General features: G+C 43.8%; 1 protein-coding gene across 1 annotated transcript in view; it reads left to right on the top strand.

The window, feature by feature from the left end:
- The window catches only part of LOC139672640 (dynein axonemal assembly factor 9-like), an 87,978-nt gene that overhangs the window by 20,377 nt on the left and 52,828 nt on the right, over positions 1 to 14,773 (top strand). The window contains exons 5-10 of the mRNA XM_071557079.1: positions 3,446 to 3,542; positions 5,109 to 5,215; positions 8,151 to 8,228; positions 10,561 to 10,659; positions 12,085 to 12,140; positions 13,080 to 13,215. Coding sequence (XP_071413180.1) covers positions 3,446 to 3,542; positions 5,109 to 5,215; positions 8,151 to 8,228; positions 10,561 to 10,659; positions 12,085 to 12,140; positions 13,080 to 13,215 — 573 coding nt within the window. The remainder of the gene's footprint in view (positions 1 to 3,445; positions 3,543 to 5,108; positions 5,216 to 8,150; positions 8,229 to 10,560; positions 10,660 to 12,084; positions 12,141 to 13,079; positions 13,216 to 14,773) is intronic.

Raw genomic sequence — 14,773 nt, 5'->3', positions numbered from 1 at the left:
AGAATGAACAGGGAGATCAAGGAGGGAACCCTTTTGTTCCCTTGAGCTTCCAGCTTCAGAGTGATGTGGTTCAGCACAGATTGTGGGTTTATGTGGCTGGTTGATAGTTTAGATCACACAATCAGGAAACAGTTCTGGTTATAAGGCACCTCTGAGATCATCTGGTCCAACCTCCTGCTTAAGGGTTAGTGTTGAGGTCAGATCAGTTGATTCGAGGCTTGGATGTTGGAACCATCCAAGGATGATGCCAGCACAACTTCTCGTGGCTGTGTGCTCAATTCCTGGCTGTCCTCGCAGTGAGAAAGGGTTTCCTTTTGCCAAAACTGTCTAATTTTGCATCATGCCCTTTGTCCTGACCACTGAAGGGACATGGCTTCACCATCTCAGCAACATTTTGGTGGGTGTGGGAAGGCAGCTCTGAGGTCCAGCCATTGGACAAGCCTGGATCTCTTCTCCTCTTGGGATAAAGGCTCCGTGGTTCTGGTGGCTTTCCCTTGAGCTTGCTCCAGTTTGTCCATGTTTTTGTGGCCCATGGATCCCTGTCACGTGAAAGGGAGGAGGGAGATAGAAATTCAAAGATTTCTAGTCTTAACTGTATTAATTAAAAGTTATTAGCTGTAAGTGCTTCCAGACAATCAGATCCTTATGTCCCCAACACTGTCTGTCTTTTAACTGACAGCACACAGGTTGGAAGGGCTTCTGACCTCTGAAATGAGACCACACTTAATAGCAAAAAAGGAAAAGAACTTTCCTCACGACAGCTCCCAAAATAACATTTATTAATACAGGTACCTGACAATGACTATATGGGTTACTTAGTCAGTGATAACATTTAGCTGCAAGATTGTATTTAATTGATAATAAAAGACCCCAAAAGAAACCAGCACAAAACACATTTTACAGGCCACCCCAGCAGTGTTACCCCTCCCATGACAAACTTAACTAGAGGATGACTAAACAGAAACACAACAGTTCAACACAAACTTAACTAACAGAGGATTACTAAGCAGAAACACAACAGCTCAACACAGACTTAACTAACAGAGGATTACTAAACAGAAACACAACAGTTCAACACCACATTTAAACACGCTCAGTAACCCAAAAGAAAAGCAACAGGAAAAATGTAGCTGCTTCCCATTAACACACATGCACCCAGTGAGCTATAACAAATTATAATTAGTAAGGCATAGGAAAATAAAGTAAGAATTTGATTGCTTACCCCTGCAATGTCCAATGGGATGGGGGCAGACAGGACAGCTCGTGGGTTCCCCTCCCAGAGGTGGAAGTTTTCTCCCCAGTTTTGGTTTATACTCAATCTCTTTTTATAACTTTTTTTTTATTTTAGGTGGGTTTTGTGTTAGTAAAGTCACTGTTTTGGGGGTGATAGATGCCTGAGAGGTGGCTCCTTCAAAGAAAGGCCGTGCTAATTCAATAACATTCCATTCTTTGGTCACTTACCAGTATCCCTCCAGGGGGCTGAGGCATTTCCCTCAACTCATCAAGGGCCATCACCCCACACCACGTTTTTGTGGCCCGTGGATCCCAAAACTGGGTGCACATTCTCAGTCAGTCCCAGGAGTGCAGCACAGAGGGGTAGTTCTTGTTGAGATACAAACAGCTGAGCTACAGGTTCAAACTTGCTGCAGCAAAACCTGAAGCCTGGCTTGGCAAGGCTTTTCTGCTGCCAAAGTCCCTGGTGAAAGGGAATCAGGAGTTCCTAACACTGATTTGGAATCAGTAGCTCCCAACACCCTGTTGCCAGTGCAACTGCAGTCTCAGGTATTGAATTTTAGGCTCCATCTGTTTATGGGCTTTGATATGATTTGTCGTGGTAAGCAGTAACCTTAATCACACAGTGATCAAACACCCCTGGAATCAGAAAGGTGAACCAGCTGCTTTGTTAGTTGTGGAAATGAAGGCAAAGGGTTGATTTCTGAAGGTGAAAATACAATTTTACTTCGTTGCTGTTTGATGTGAATGAGCTGAGCACTTCCAGTCACATTCCCAATGAATAAGCATTGCCTGTTTCCCAGATTACTTCTGAGAGAGAAGCAAAACCCTGCAGAACCTTTTCCTGTTTACAAGAGAATTGCCCACAGTGGCTTTTAAACCCTTTTTTCCCCCCCCAGTGATAGAAATACCTTTTGCTTCTTTTTTTTTTTTTAATGGAACCAAAAAACCTCAAGAGTTTCAGAAATAAATAAAGCGGTACCATACCTGGCTCTGGCAAAACCAATCCTTCCTTCCTTCCTACTTGCTTTTAACCAGACTACAGGAATTTAAAGCAATAAAAAACCCTCTCCTATTATTAAAAAATGCCCATTTTCAAAATGGCCAAATAGGATCAAGTGGTGAAATTTGCTGCAGTAAATTTTGGGGTGTCACAGCCATACCCTGTGTGGAACTGTATTCATTCCTGCAAGGGCAGACTGGAGCAGGCCTTTAGCACCCTGCCAGACTCCAAATTCTTAATTCAAGGGATTTCTAAAGCCTTGAGAAACTGGCAGTTGTTTGGGGCTTGGCTTTGAGCTGCAGCTTTGGTCTGATTTCTGGGATTGAAGGTGGGATGTGGAGGAACTGGGGCTGCATCTTAAATCAGGCTGGGATTAAAAGAACTTGTTTTTAAAAGGAAGGTCTTGGGTACACCCTGAAGCCCAAAGGAGCTACACACAACAACTTCATAATCATGTCATTTGACTTGATAAGAAGCTCAGAGCACTGTATATAAAATTAAAATAAAATAAAATAAAATAAATAAAATAGTCAAAGCACCACTGCCCTCTGATCTTGCTCCAGAACACAAGTGACTCTTGAAGAACCCAGCAGGGTTGGTTGCAGATTTACTGCTAAACTGTACCTTTGCAGATAAAAATCAGGGTGTTTCCAGGTATTTTTTCTGTTATAACCATGATTTTAAAGTGATTTGTCTCTTCAGTGTCGTTTTTATGCTTTTCTGGGCCACGATATTTGTTATTCTGTCTGCTGAAGTCTTCAGGTGACTTCAGTCATGAAACAGCAAAATGGTTTTGCATGATGGTGTCTCCTCTTTTTTCCTACCCCTTTTCCTATCATACTCCTCTCCCTCACACAGCTACTCCTTATTCTGTGTCCTGATCATTTTTCCTCAGGGTCGTGCTTTTTTTGGTGTTCTCCAAACAGCTTTAATTTTTTAAATGGAGCAGATGATGTTGTGAGTCCTCACTGGAAGCTGAAAACAAAGTACCCAATTATGCCTTCATATATCATTATTAAACCCCTTGCTCTGAAGTGTTTTAAAGGAAAGATTTCCCTTGGTATATCCCTGGCAGGATGGAATTTCTAACAGGGAGTAAAAGAGGTTCTTAGGTGATATTTTAGTGTTTTACATGCTGAATACTCACTTTGCTATCAATCAAATCAAGGCATGGCTAATCCAGTTTGCTTTTCAAATGTCTTCTCTCAGTATGAAGATGAAGAAGCCGCCGAGGAGTTCAAGATCTCCAGCTTTGTGGACATGGTGCGGGACTGCAGCCGCATCGGCATCCCCTACAGCTGCCAGGGTAGGTGGGCTGGGGGCTCCCCATGGCAGTGCCTGGCACGTGCCACCTCAGGGGATGAAGGTTCCCTTGCATATGGTGAGAAATAAGCATTAGGAGTATGTCAGGAGTTTCCTTTTAACCTCTTTTTCCATAAGGGTTGGGCTTCTTTCTGAGGAATGGAGGCTTGGCCTGAGCAGGGAGCGCTCCCAGCGTGAGGCACAGAGTGATCTGCATTCAGGGCAGTGTGTTGTGCTGGCACAGAACTTCTCTGTGCTGGTGGCAGCTCCAGAGAAATCCTCCTTTATGCAAGGGAAGAATAAACATTTCCTCATGCGAGTCTCCTTAAAAACTGCCCTGGAGGGCTTCCTGTTGGGATCTGGAGCCAGCCCTGCAGTCTCAGCAGTGTAATCTCCCATTCTTTTTTGATTCCTAATTTCTGATTGCTTCCCTTGAGGAAGGGGGAAATGCTCTGCCTGTCTGGAGGGTCACAGTGGGTCAGGGCATGGGGGAAGGAGGAGGGTTCTGTGCCAGGGAGGAGTGTGGCCTAAGGGTGCCAGTCACGCTTCAGGTGGGTTACAGCTGCTCCAAGGAGTGCCAGGATGAAGAGTTTTCCTTCCCCTGACTCAAAATTCTGATTAAATGGGGATGATGGGAAGGAATTGCTGTCTGGGAGGGTGGGAAGGCCCTGGCACTGTGTGGGCAGAGAAGCTGTAGCTGCCCCATCCCCGGGAGTGTCCATGGCCAGGTTGGACAGGGCTTGGAGCACCCTGGGCTGGTGGGAGGTGTCCCTGCCCATGGCAGGGGGTGACACTGGATGGGCTTTAAGGTCCCTTTCAAACCAAACCATTCCAGGATTCTGGAGCCCCCCGGGGCTGGAGCCAGGCTGGGAGAGCTGGGGGGATCACCTGGAGAAGAGAAGGCTCCAGGGACAGCTGAGGGCCCCTGGCAGGGCCTGAAGGGGCTCCAGGAGAGCTGGAGAGGGACTGGGGACAAGGCCTGGAGGGACAGGACACAGGGAATGGCTTCCCACTGCCAGAGGGCAGGGATGGATGGGATATTGGGAAGGAATTGGGTGGGCAGGCCCTGGCACAGCTTGGGCAGAGAAGCTGTGGCTGCTCCATCCCTGGGAGTGTCCAAGGGCAGGTTGGACAGGGCTTGGAGCAGCCTGGGCTGGTGGGAGGTGTCCCTGCCCTTGGCTGGGGTGGAACTGGATGGGCTTTAAGGTCCCTTCCAACCCCAACCATTCTGTGACTCTGATGCTGACAGTATTTTACTGAAGTATTTGAGGAAACTGGAGTAAGCAAAGCCCCTTTTTTATCTTGAATTTTAATGGGCTCACTTTTGTTAATGGTTTTGGAATGCCAGGAGACATAACCCTGAGAACAAGGGACAGAATTTGGGGTGTAGAGAAAGGAACTTCTAAAAGCTGCCATGGGCACACACCCCATTTTTCCCTTAAAGATTTGCAGTTGTACAAAGACAGGATAATGTTGATCCTCTGTGAGTTCAGAGCAGCTATAAGCCCTCCCAGAAGGCTGAGCTGCCAGGATTGGTGGGATAATGTCCCTGTGCTGCCTCCCTTTGCAGGCCACCTGCAGATCTTTGACATGTTCATCGTGGAGAAGTGGCCGATCGTCCAGGCCTTCGCGCTGGAGGGCATCGGCGGCGACGGCTTCTTCACCATGAAGTACGAGGTGAGCATGTCTCTCCTCATGCCCCTGCTGAAGCAGAAGGGAATCATGGAGTTATTCCAGTTGGGAAGCTCCTTTGGAGATCACCTAGTCCTGACTCACAGCTCCAGTGAGTTTATGGGTTGGGTGAAGTGTCTTGGGATGTTCTGAGGATGAGCTTTGAGTGTGAGGAAAGAGACACCACAGTCTGGGTGAGAGGCTGATCTGATAAATGAGATTAAACCAGGACTGCTTGTCATCCTTCCCAACCCCCTGGTGTGATACAGAACCCTTTTCTTTCCTTCTAGAGTCAATCTACCAATAACCAATATTTTTACTTCTACTAAATGGGTTATGGTTCTTCCTAGGTGGGGTATGGATCTTACTAGATTGGTTATGGATCTTGTAGGTGGGTTATGGATCTTCTAGATGGGTTATGGATCTTCCTAAGTGGGTTATAGATCTTCCTATACATGGGTTATGGGTCTTCTTAGATGGGTTATGGATCTTCTTACTTGAGTTATGGATCTTGTTACTTGAGTTATGGATCTTGTTACTTGAGTTATGGATCTTGTTACTTGAGTTATGGATCTTCTTAGGGGGGTTATGGATCTTGTAGGTGGGTTATGGATCTTCTTAGGTGGGTAATGGATCCTCCTAGGTGGGTTTTGGATCCTCCTAGGTGGGTTTTGGATCCTCCTAGGTGGGTTATGGATCTTCAGAAGCAGAGCAGGAGGAGCTGGTTGGTGACAAACACCTTGGGATGAGCTGAGGAAATAAGAAGTGCCTGTATTTGTTGGGTCACTGGTTTTAACACAAAAATGGATCTGCTTCTGTCACTGACATTATGCATTCCTGGGACACCAGAGCCTGCTCAATAGCACAACACTCAAAATTATTTTGCTCCTAGATTTGATAATGAATTTCTATCCCACTCTTGACAATTTGTATCATTGATTTGCCCATTTATTAGTTCTATTCTAACATCATCCTCAGAGAACAGCTTTGTGTTTATGTATTTGTTTGAAATGTCTTTTATTTCCTTTTCTTGAACCTCTGCCACAGCAATGCAGATGTCCCATTTTTCTTGTCACTCCTCATTTTTATAGCCAGAATAGGCTTTGTCTGCCTTGTAACAAGAATCAGTTATACCATTGTTCAAATCCTATCACATGTAGAAGTGTCTTGGGTTGCTCAGGAATCTGCTCTGTGAGTCTGTGTCTCTCTGAGCACTCTTCTCTTCCCACTGATCCCTCTCCTTGGGCTTTTTTCCCTCTTTTCATTCCACCACTGGCACGGGCACCTCGTTATGTGAACCTGCCAATTAAATCCAGAGTGTCAATAGATGAGGAGCATCAACAGAATCACAGAATCTCAGACTGTTCTGAGTTGGAAGGGACCCACAAGGATCATCAAGTCCAACTCAAGTCAGTGGCCCACACAGGGGATTGAACCCATGACCTTGGCATTATTACAAACAAGTTTTAACCAACTGAGCCCTTCTTGAAATCAGTCAGTGAATATTGACAGCCCATTCAGGAGTTTGTGTTTTAATTACCCTTTAATTTCACCAATCCTGGAGGCTTTGCAGAAAGGTGCAGGCAGTGTGGCACAGACAGAACCTCTCCAGTGTCCTGGAGGGAGTTGACACTGTCCTTAAAACACTCCTGGATACTTGAAAAGGAGCAGGGAGAATTCTTGGCCTCCTCTCTTAGGAGCAATCGTGGGAGCTCTGGCAGCTCTGCCAGTTCTTGCTTTCCTCCTCCTTGAAGTCATGAGGGAACTTCAAGTGGGAAATGACATTCCTACCTCTTTAGCTCAGTGTTTGTGAGGGGCTCTGTCAGGCAGCTGCTCTGTGTCACTGCTGGGGAGGAAACCAATCTAGGGCAGGAAATGCTATAAAGGAGCTATGAATTAAAACTTCTGCCATTATTGAAAAGGGGGGATTTGGTGCATTTTTGGCTCTTCAAACTGACTTGTTGAAAAGGGGGGATTTGATGCATTTTTGGCTCCTCAAACTGACTTGCCCTCTGTTGTGTGTTCTGAGTGTAATCTAAGGATAATTAAAAGTTTTTTCTCAGTCATTAAGGGCATTTATTCTCTTGCTGCACAAGTCAGAGTTGTTCAAGGTGCTGGAATTTGTTGTTCTGTTGGGTGGATGGAAGTGGTGTCTGAGAAATCATTATTAACATCATTATACAAATAACTGGAGCAGCTCTACATCAGTGGGTTAAGAAAATTCTAGTGTTTTTAATTCAGTGAGTGGTGGGGAACTGTGCAAAGGCAGAAATCATTCAGATACAGGTGTCCCTTCAGAATATGTGTTTAAGTACTGTTCTCAGATGCATCATTAAGTTGGAGATCAGAAGAAAATTCTTTGCAGAGAGAGTACTCAGGCATTGGAATGGGCTTCCCAGAGAGGGGGTGGATTCCCCATCCCTGGAGGTTTTTCAGCTGAGCTTGGCCGTGGCACTGAGTGCCATGATCTGGTAAAGGGACTGGAGTAGGGCCAAGGGTTGGACTTGATGATCTGGGAGGTCTTTTCCAACCCAATCCATTCTAGGATTCTGTGATCATCCTGCAGCTTGGAAGGAGGGATTGCCAAGTTCAACCTGCCTAACCTAAATTTACATTAGTTTAGAGTGTGTGTAGACTGAGTAACCTTGGAATTTGGGTCTTTCTGATACTGTTCTTGGCTATTAACTCAGTTTGAAAAACTGTGAAATGATGTATTTGAAAGACGCAAATCAAACTTTGCTTCAAACCCCCAGTGGAGCAGAGGAGTCTCTGCAGCATCCACAGCACTCACAGCTGGTCAGTTCTCTGGTAACCTGTAGGGCAAAAACATTTCTAAATTCAGAGTTGGGGAGGGCTCTTGGGGCAGCTCCAGAGGTGTCTCCCTTTATTTTTGCCCTTCTTCATGCTGGATTTCATGGAAATATGTTTAAATCTTTTCCAGCTGATGGATGTCAGTGTTGATTTGTGGAAGACCTACAGCAAAATGGATCCTGTTTCCTTGGAGGATTTGCTCTTTGAGGTAATGGCAGTGAAATGCTGGGAATCAACTCCTAATTTGTGTAACCACAGAGCAAAATTGGGACTATTGTGAGTATTTATTACTTGATCTCCTGGCTCTTCCTGCTGTTGCCTGCAGGGTCCCTTTCCTTCCTCCAACCTACCCCAAACTCTGGAAAACACCAAAATAACTTGCCTTGGATTCCTTGAATTCCTTAATTTGCCTAAAATCCTCCTGAAAGTTTCTCTAACATGTGACCTTCATGTCCAAAGCACAGACAGTTGGTGAGTTGTGTGTGTTAATCCTCCTTTTCCAGCAAGGATGGAGGGAAAAATCCTCTGTAACACCGAGACATTTTTCCAGGGAAAAAAAAGCACTTTTCACGATGCTTTGGAACTGTTTCAGTGGGTAACAGTGACACTCAGTGGCTGTCCTGAGGCTTTGGGAAATACAAACAGTGGGAAGTGAACAAACAGAGGAAAAGCAGGGCATTAATATTTATAATTTATAAGTATATATATATATTATGAGTATTAGTATATATTATTTTGGTGTTAATGTTTAATCACTTTCTATCTTGGCAGCAAATTAGGCTTTTAATATGCAGCAAGTTCAGCAGTAATTATACCTTATTAATAAAACATTGGTATTTTACACCAATTTAGTTCTTTAATCAACTGCTGTTATGGAAATTAAAATGTCATGGGGTTTACAGAGCTCAGTCTGAATAATCACTGATAATTCACTTCCCCTTCCTCTGCGGAAGGGAGAAAAATGTTGGGGACTTTCCCCACATAATAACTCTGCCCCAAAACAGATTTATTCATCCTATTCTGGAGGTTTAAACCTGAAAGTTGTTGTTAAATGGACTTCAAATCCATTAATGGGGTTTTCATATAACTGTAATTTCATAGATATTGGTGATTTTAGAAATGGTTTATTTTCTCAGGGAGGATTTGAAGAGCATTTCAAGCTGGTCTATGTTTATTTTTTTGATTAATATGTACTGAAATCAGGATGTGTCTCATCTTCCGTGTTGGTAGGGACTGAAATTATTCCTGAGAGCATTTTAAAATCACCCAGTTGTGTAAGGGGTAATAATTATCAATAATATTTATTAATAATATTTGTCAATAATATTTAGCAATAATAATTATCAATATTTGTCAATAATATTTATCAATAATATTTATCAATAATATTAGTCAATAATATTCATCAATAATATTTATCAATAATACTTGACAATAATATTTATCAATAATATTTATCCATAATATTTGTCAATAATATTTATCCATAATATTTATCCATAATATTTATTAATAGTATTTGTCAATAATATGTGTCAATAATATGTGTCAATAATATGTGTCCATAATATGTGTCAATAATATGTGTCAATAATATGTGTCCATAATATGTGTCCATAATATGTGTCCATAATATGTGTCCATAATATGTGTCCATAATATTTGTCCATAATATTTGTCCATAATATTTGTCCATAATATTTGTCCATAATGTTTGTCCATAATGTTTGTCAATAATGTTTGTCAATAATGTTTGTCAATAATGTTTGTCCATAATATTTGTCAATAATGTTTGTCAATAATGTTTGTCAATAATGTTTATCCATATTTGTCAATAATGTTTGTCAATAATGTTTGTCAATAATATTTGTCAATAATATTTATCAATAATATTTATCAATATTACACTCATTTCCTTGTATTGATTCCACTCATTTCCTTGTATTGATTCTCTGATTTTTAAAATCACTTTGACTGCAACAGTTCCCTGTGATCATCTTCCCTTTTTTTATTCTGCTTCACTGAGGTGTAACTGATATTTCCTTTCTCACTTCCCAATGGTTTTTACAAATGCAGGAAAGAAATGGCTTTGTCATTTGTGTGCCACGAGCTTCCCAAATTCCTCACCCTGTCCCTCTCTTTCTGTCCATGTGTCAGATACAAATCACTGCAGTACCACAGACAGATCTAAATACTGAAATTTAAATCTGTCCAAGGGGAATTTTTTTGGAAATATGAGGTTTGAGTTGGGAGTGATGTCCAGGCAATGCATTTCCTTGGGTTGAAAGCAGGTGCTGCAGGGCTGTGGTTCTCCCTCTCCTGCCTTTTCTCTCTCTCCTCAAAAAATCCCAACCCAAACAAATAAAAAACACACCAAAAAAAGACCCCCTGAAATTCAGCAAGGTCCTTACCTTTGAAAATCTATTTATTTTCTTGTATTTATTGTTTCATTGGCCAGTTTGTGTTCTGTGTTGCCACCCCTGACACTTCCTTCCTCTGGTCTTGCCTTGGGAATTAATATTTGAATGTTTTTCTTCCAGGATTTAGCGATTTTTGAGCACCAGTGGACCAACTTTTTTGCTAATTTTGACACTGAAATCCCCTTCATTCTGGAGCTCTCAGAATCTCAGGCAGGGGAGGTAGGTCTGCTTCAGAAATCCCTGGAAATTCCACTGCCAGCTATGCAGGAGGAGGAAGGATTCAGCTTTCTTTTTCTTACTCCATCTCAGCTTTCATGTTTAATGAATAAAACCTTATGGTTTGTTTTTTGTTTTTTTTTAAGTCACCGCCCACCTTAAAAATCCCTGGTATGATGGCTCAGGAGTGGAGGAGTAATTCAGTGCAGTGTTTGCTCAGTGATAACTCAGTTTGGTTGATCTGTGCCTGCACAGCAGATACTTCTGGGTGGGTTAACTTTGATTTTGCTAGAATCTGGTGCATGCCAGGCTTAACAAGCTGGAGTTGCACATCTCAAATACAGCTGAGGGCAACACCTTGAGTGTTGTGTTCAGTTCTGGGCCCCTCAGTTGAGGAAAGAGATTGAGGGGCTGGAACGGGGCCAGAGAAGAGCAACGAGGCTGGAGAAGGGGACTGGATGTGGCACTGAGTGTCCTCTTAAACACCTCCAGGGACAGAGTATCCACCATGTCTTGATCCAACCCCACTGGGATCACCAGCCCAGGGCACAGAGTGCCAGAGTGATCCCAGTGGGGTTGGATCAAGGGTTGGACTTGATGATCTCAGAGGTCTCTTCCAACCCAAGTGAGAAGAGAAGAGCAACGAGGCTGGAGAAGGGAGTGGAGCACAAGTGCTGTGGGGAGAGGCTGAGGGAGCTGGGGGTGTTTAGCCTGGAGAAGAGGAGGCTCAGAGGTGACCTCAGCACTGTCTGGAAGTGCCTGAAGGGAAGTTGTGGCCAGCTGGGGGTTGGTCTCTTCTCCCAGGCACTCAGCAATAGGACAAGGGGGCACGATGGGCTCAAGCTCTGCCAGGGGAAATTGAAGTTGGAGAGCAGCAAAAACTTCTTTGCAGAGAGAGTGCTCAGGCATTGGAATGGGCTGCCCAGAGAGGGGGTGGATTCCCCATCCCTGGAAGTTTTTCAGCTGAGCTTGGCCGTGGCACTGAGTGCCATGATCTGGTAAAGGGACTGGAGTTGGCCCAAGGGTTGGACTTGATGATCTGGGAGGTCTTTTCCAACCCAATCCATTCTAGGATTCTGTGAACACACAGCTTGGGTGAAAACAGCACAGCATTTCTGGGGGTGGCTGGTATTTTTGAAGCTTTTTGTTGCTTTTTTTGAGCACCCTGGACTGGTGGAAGGTGTCCCTGCCCATGGTAGGGGTTGGAACTGGATGGGCTTTGAGGTCCTTCCCACCCCAAACCCCCCTGTGATTTTATGATGTGAGAGACTCAGTGGTGGTTTTTTAAAGAAGGTTGAAAGTAGTTTTTGAGAAAGATAATACAGATTTCTTCTTAATGATAATGAGAGTATATCATGCTTTCTGTTTTGGTCTATTATTTGTTAATCAGGGATTTTTTTGTTGTTTTTCTGTTTTAATTTTTCCCAGCCCTTCAGAAGTTACTTCAGTCACGGCATGATCTCGAGCCATATAACAGACAACAGGTATTACTCATTACTCCCTGTGAACTTCAACATGTTATTCACATATTCCTGATACCATAATGCATCAGCTATAATTCCTTTTGGGATCACATCTCATTTTGTGTCTATGGAAAAAGAACAAATACAAAGGTTATTCCTGCAAGGATAAGTCAAATTTTTACAGGATTTAATGCTGTAGTTCTTAAATATACAATATAATTGTGTCAGAAGCTGTACACTTTTTGCATTCTTAATGTGATCCATTTTCTCCTTCTTCTATGCCTGGATGTGTCCAAGGCCAGGTGGGACAGGAATTGGAGTAACCTGGAATAGTGGAAGGTGTCCCTGCCCATGGGATGGTCTTTAATGTCCTTTCCAACCCAAACCAGTCTGGGATTCTCTGACAGTTGTAATTAAAAGAGAAAGGTTGTTTGTCTTGTGTTGCAGCCCCAAAGTTCTGCTCTTCTGATTTAAATCAAGGTTTTTTAGCTTCTTAAATGCCCCTGCAGATTATTTACAACAGACCAGTGGAGTTCAGTGTCTTTATTGTTTACGTTGAAATAATGACAAGCAAACCCTTGACCTCTCCAGCTGAGTCTTGGGGCCAAAGCCAGAACTAAACCCAAAATAGTTTTGTTTATTTTGAATACAGTCATTTCAGGGTTTTTCAAGATGGTAAATTTAAACCTAATCAGCTTTTCAAGGCAATTTGCTTTTAATAAGAGGAAAAAAATCCTTCTAATATAATTTAGGGACAGCCTTGAGAAATGTTCTTGTACTTGGAAGAAATTACCATCTTTTCAATGCAAGTAGATGTTTCTTTGGAGCTTGGTCTTTGCAGTGGGGACCTTTGTGCAGCCTTAGCAAAATTCAGTCCATCAGACTTGGAAACTTGGATTTTATGGTTTTTTTGAAGTTTCCTGCCAGTATTTTGGTGGTGATTCCCTCCTCCCTCCCCAGCCCCAGCCGGCAGCCCTTTGTCCTGTTTGGCAGCCACTCCACCAAGGACAACCTCAACTCTGGCAACTTCAATTTCCCATCAGAAGGACACCTTGTTCGGAACACTGGCCTTGGTGGAAGCACTGCCAAGCACATGGTAAGGCTTTTGAGGAGTTACCTGAGATATGAAGCTTTTTTGGGGAAGATTTTCTCATTTTGCTTCATGTATTTTTTGCGCTTACCTGCCATGAGTTAATTACCTAATTCTTTGTAGCATAAAAAATATTAGCTTAACAATTAGTCAGTTTAGACAACAAATTTCCTTTTTATTTCTTCTTTCAAGTTAAAATACTGGGTGCTTAATGAGGGACTGCTGAATGAGTTAAAATAATTTATTTCCTGTAAAAATACAACACTTTTTTTGTGTGTGGTGGGGGAGAGGGAAATGCTGTTTGTGGGAACATCTGTTCTTCTCATGAAGTGAAAACCTCCTATAATGTATTCAATTCTGACACAGAGATTATATTTTAATCAGCTTTTTTAAGCCATTCCTTACAAAAGAAATGAAAAGACACTTTTTTTTTTGCTAATAGAAGAGAATTTTGTGGATAGACACAGGATTCTTCCACTTACCCAAATTTCAGATTGTCCTTCAGCAGCTGATGATAAAAGTGTGAAATTCTCTGTGGTGTTCCAAGAATGTCCAAGATGTAAAGATTAACTTGTTTCCATTTCCAAGTGAAAGCTTAGTTTGTAAAGGTGTGATGAGGCTGCCGGTGGCGCAGGGGCCGTGAGGGCATCGGGCAGCGACGGAGCAGAGGTAGAGTGTGGGCACCCCCTGCCCGCACCGGGGGTGCTGAGGGGGGCGAGGCCAGAGGGGTGTGCCTGAGGCCACATGGAGGCCAGAGGGGTGTGGATGAGTCCAGGTCATGTCTAGAAGGATGTGGTTGAGTCCAGGTGGAGTCCAGAGAGGTGTGGTTGAGACCAGGTCATATCCAGAGAGGTGTGGTTGAGTCCACATGGATGTGGTTGAGTCCAGGTTGAGTCCACATGGATGTGGTTGAGTCCAGGTTGAGTCTAGAAGGGTGTGGTTGAGTCCAGGTTGAGTCCAGAGGGGTGTGGTTGAGTCCAGGCCATGAGTCCACCTGGGTGTGGCTGAGACCGGGGCGTGTCCAGAGAGGTGTGGTTGAGTTCAGGTCAAGTCCACATGGGAGTGGTTGATTCCAGATAGAGTCCAGAGGATGTGGTTGAGTCCAGATGGAGTCCACATGGGTATGGCTGAGTCCAGGTTGTGTCCAGAAGGATGTGGTTGAGTCCAGGTCATGTCCAGAAGGGTGTGGTTGAGTCCAGGTTGAGTCTATATGGATGTAGCTGAGTCCAGGCCAAGTCCACATGGGTGTGGCTGAGGCCAGGTCAAGTCCAGAGAGGTGTGGTTGAGTCCAGGACGAGTCCACATGGGCGTGATTGAGTCCAGGTTGACTCCAGAGGGCTGTGGTTGAGTCCAGGTCGTGTCCACATGATTGTGGTTGAGTCCAGGTTGTGTCCAGAAGGATGTGGCTGAGTCCAGATGGAGTCCCGAGAGGTGTGGTTGAGTCCAGGCCATGAGTCCACATGGGTGTGGCTGAGTCCAAGTTGAGTCCACGTGGGTGTGGCTGAGTCCAGGCCATATGTGTGTGGCTGAGTCCAGATGGAGTCCAGAGTGGTGTGGCAGAGTC

This window comes from Pithys albifrons, chromosome 5, assembly GCF_047495875.1.
Source record: "Pithys albifrons albifrons isolate INPA30051 chromosome 5, PitAlb_v1, whole genome shotgun sequence".
In the NCBI taxonomy this organism is placed as follows: domain Eukaryota; kingdom Metazoa; phylum Chordata; class Aves; order Passeriformes; family Thamnophilidae; genus Pithys; species Pithys albifrons.
This window is presented reverse-complemented; position numbering and strand designations above follow the sequence as displayed.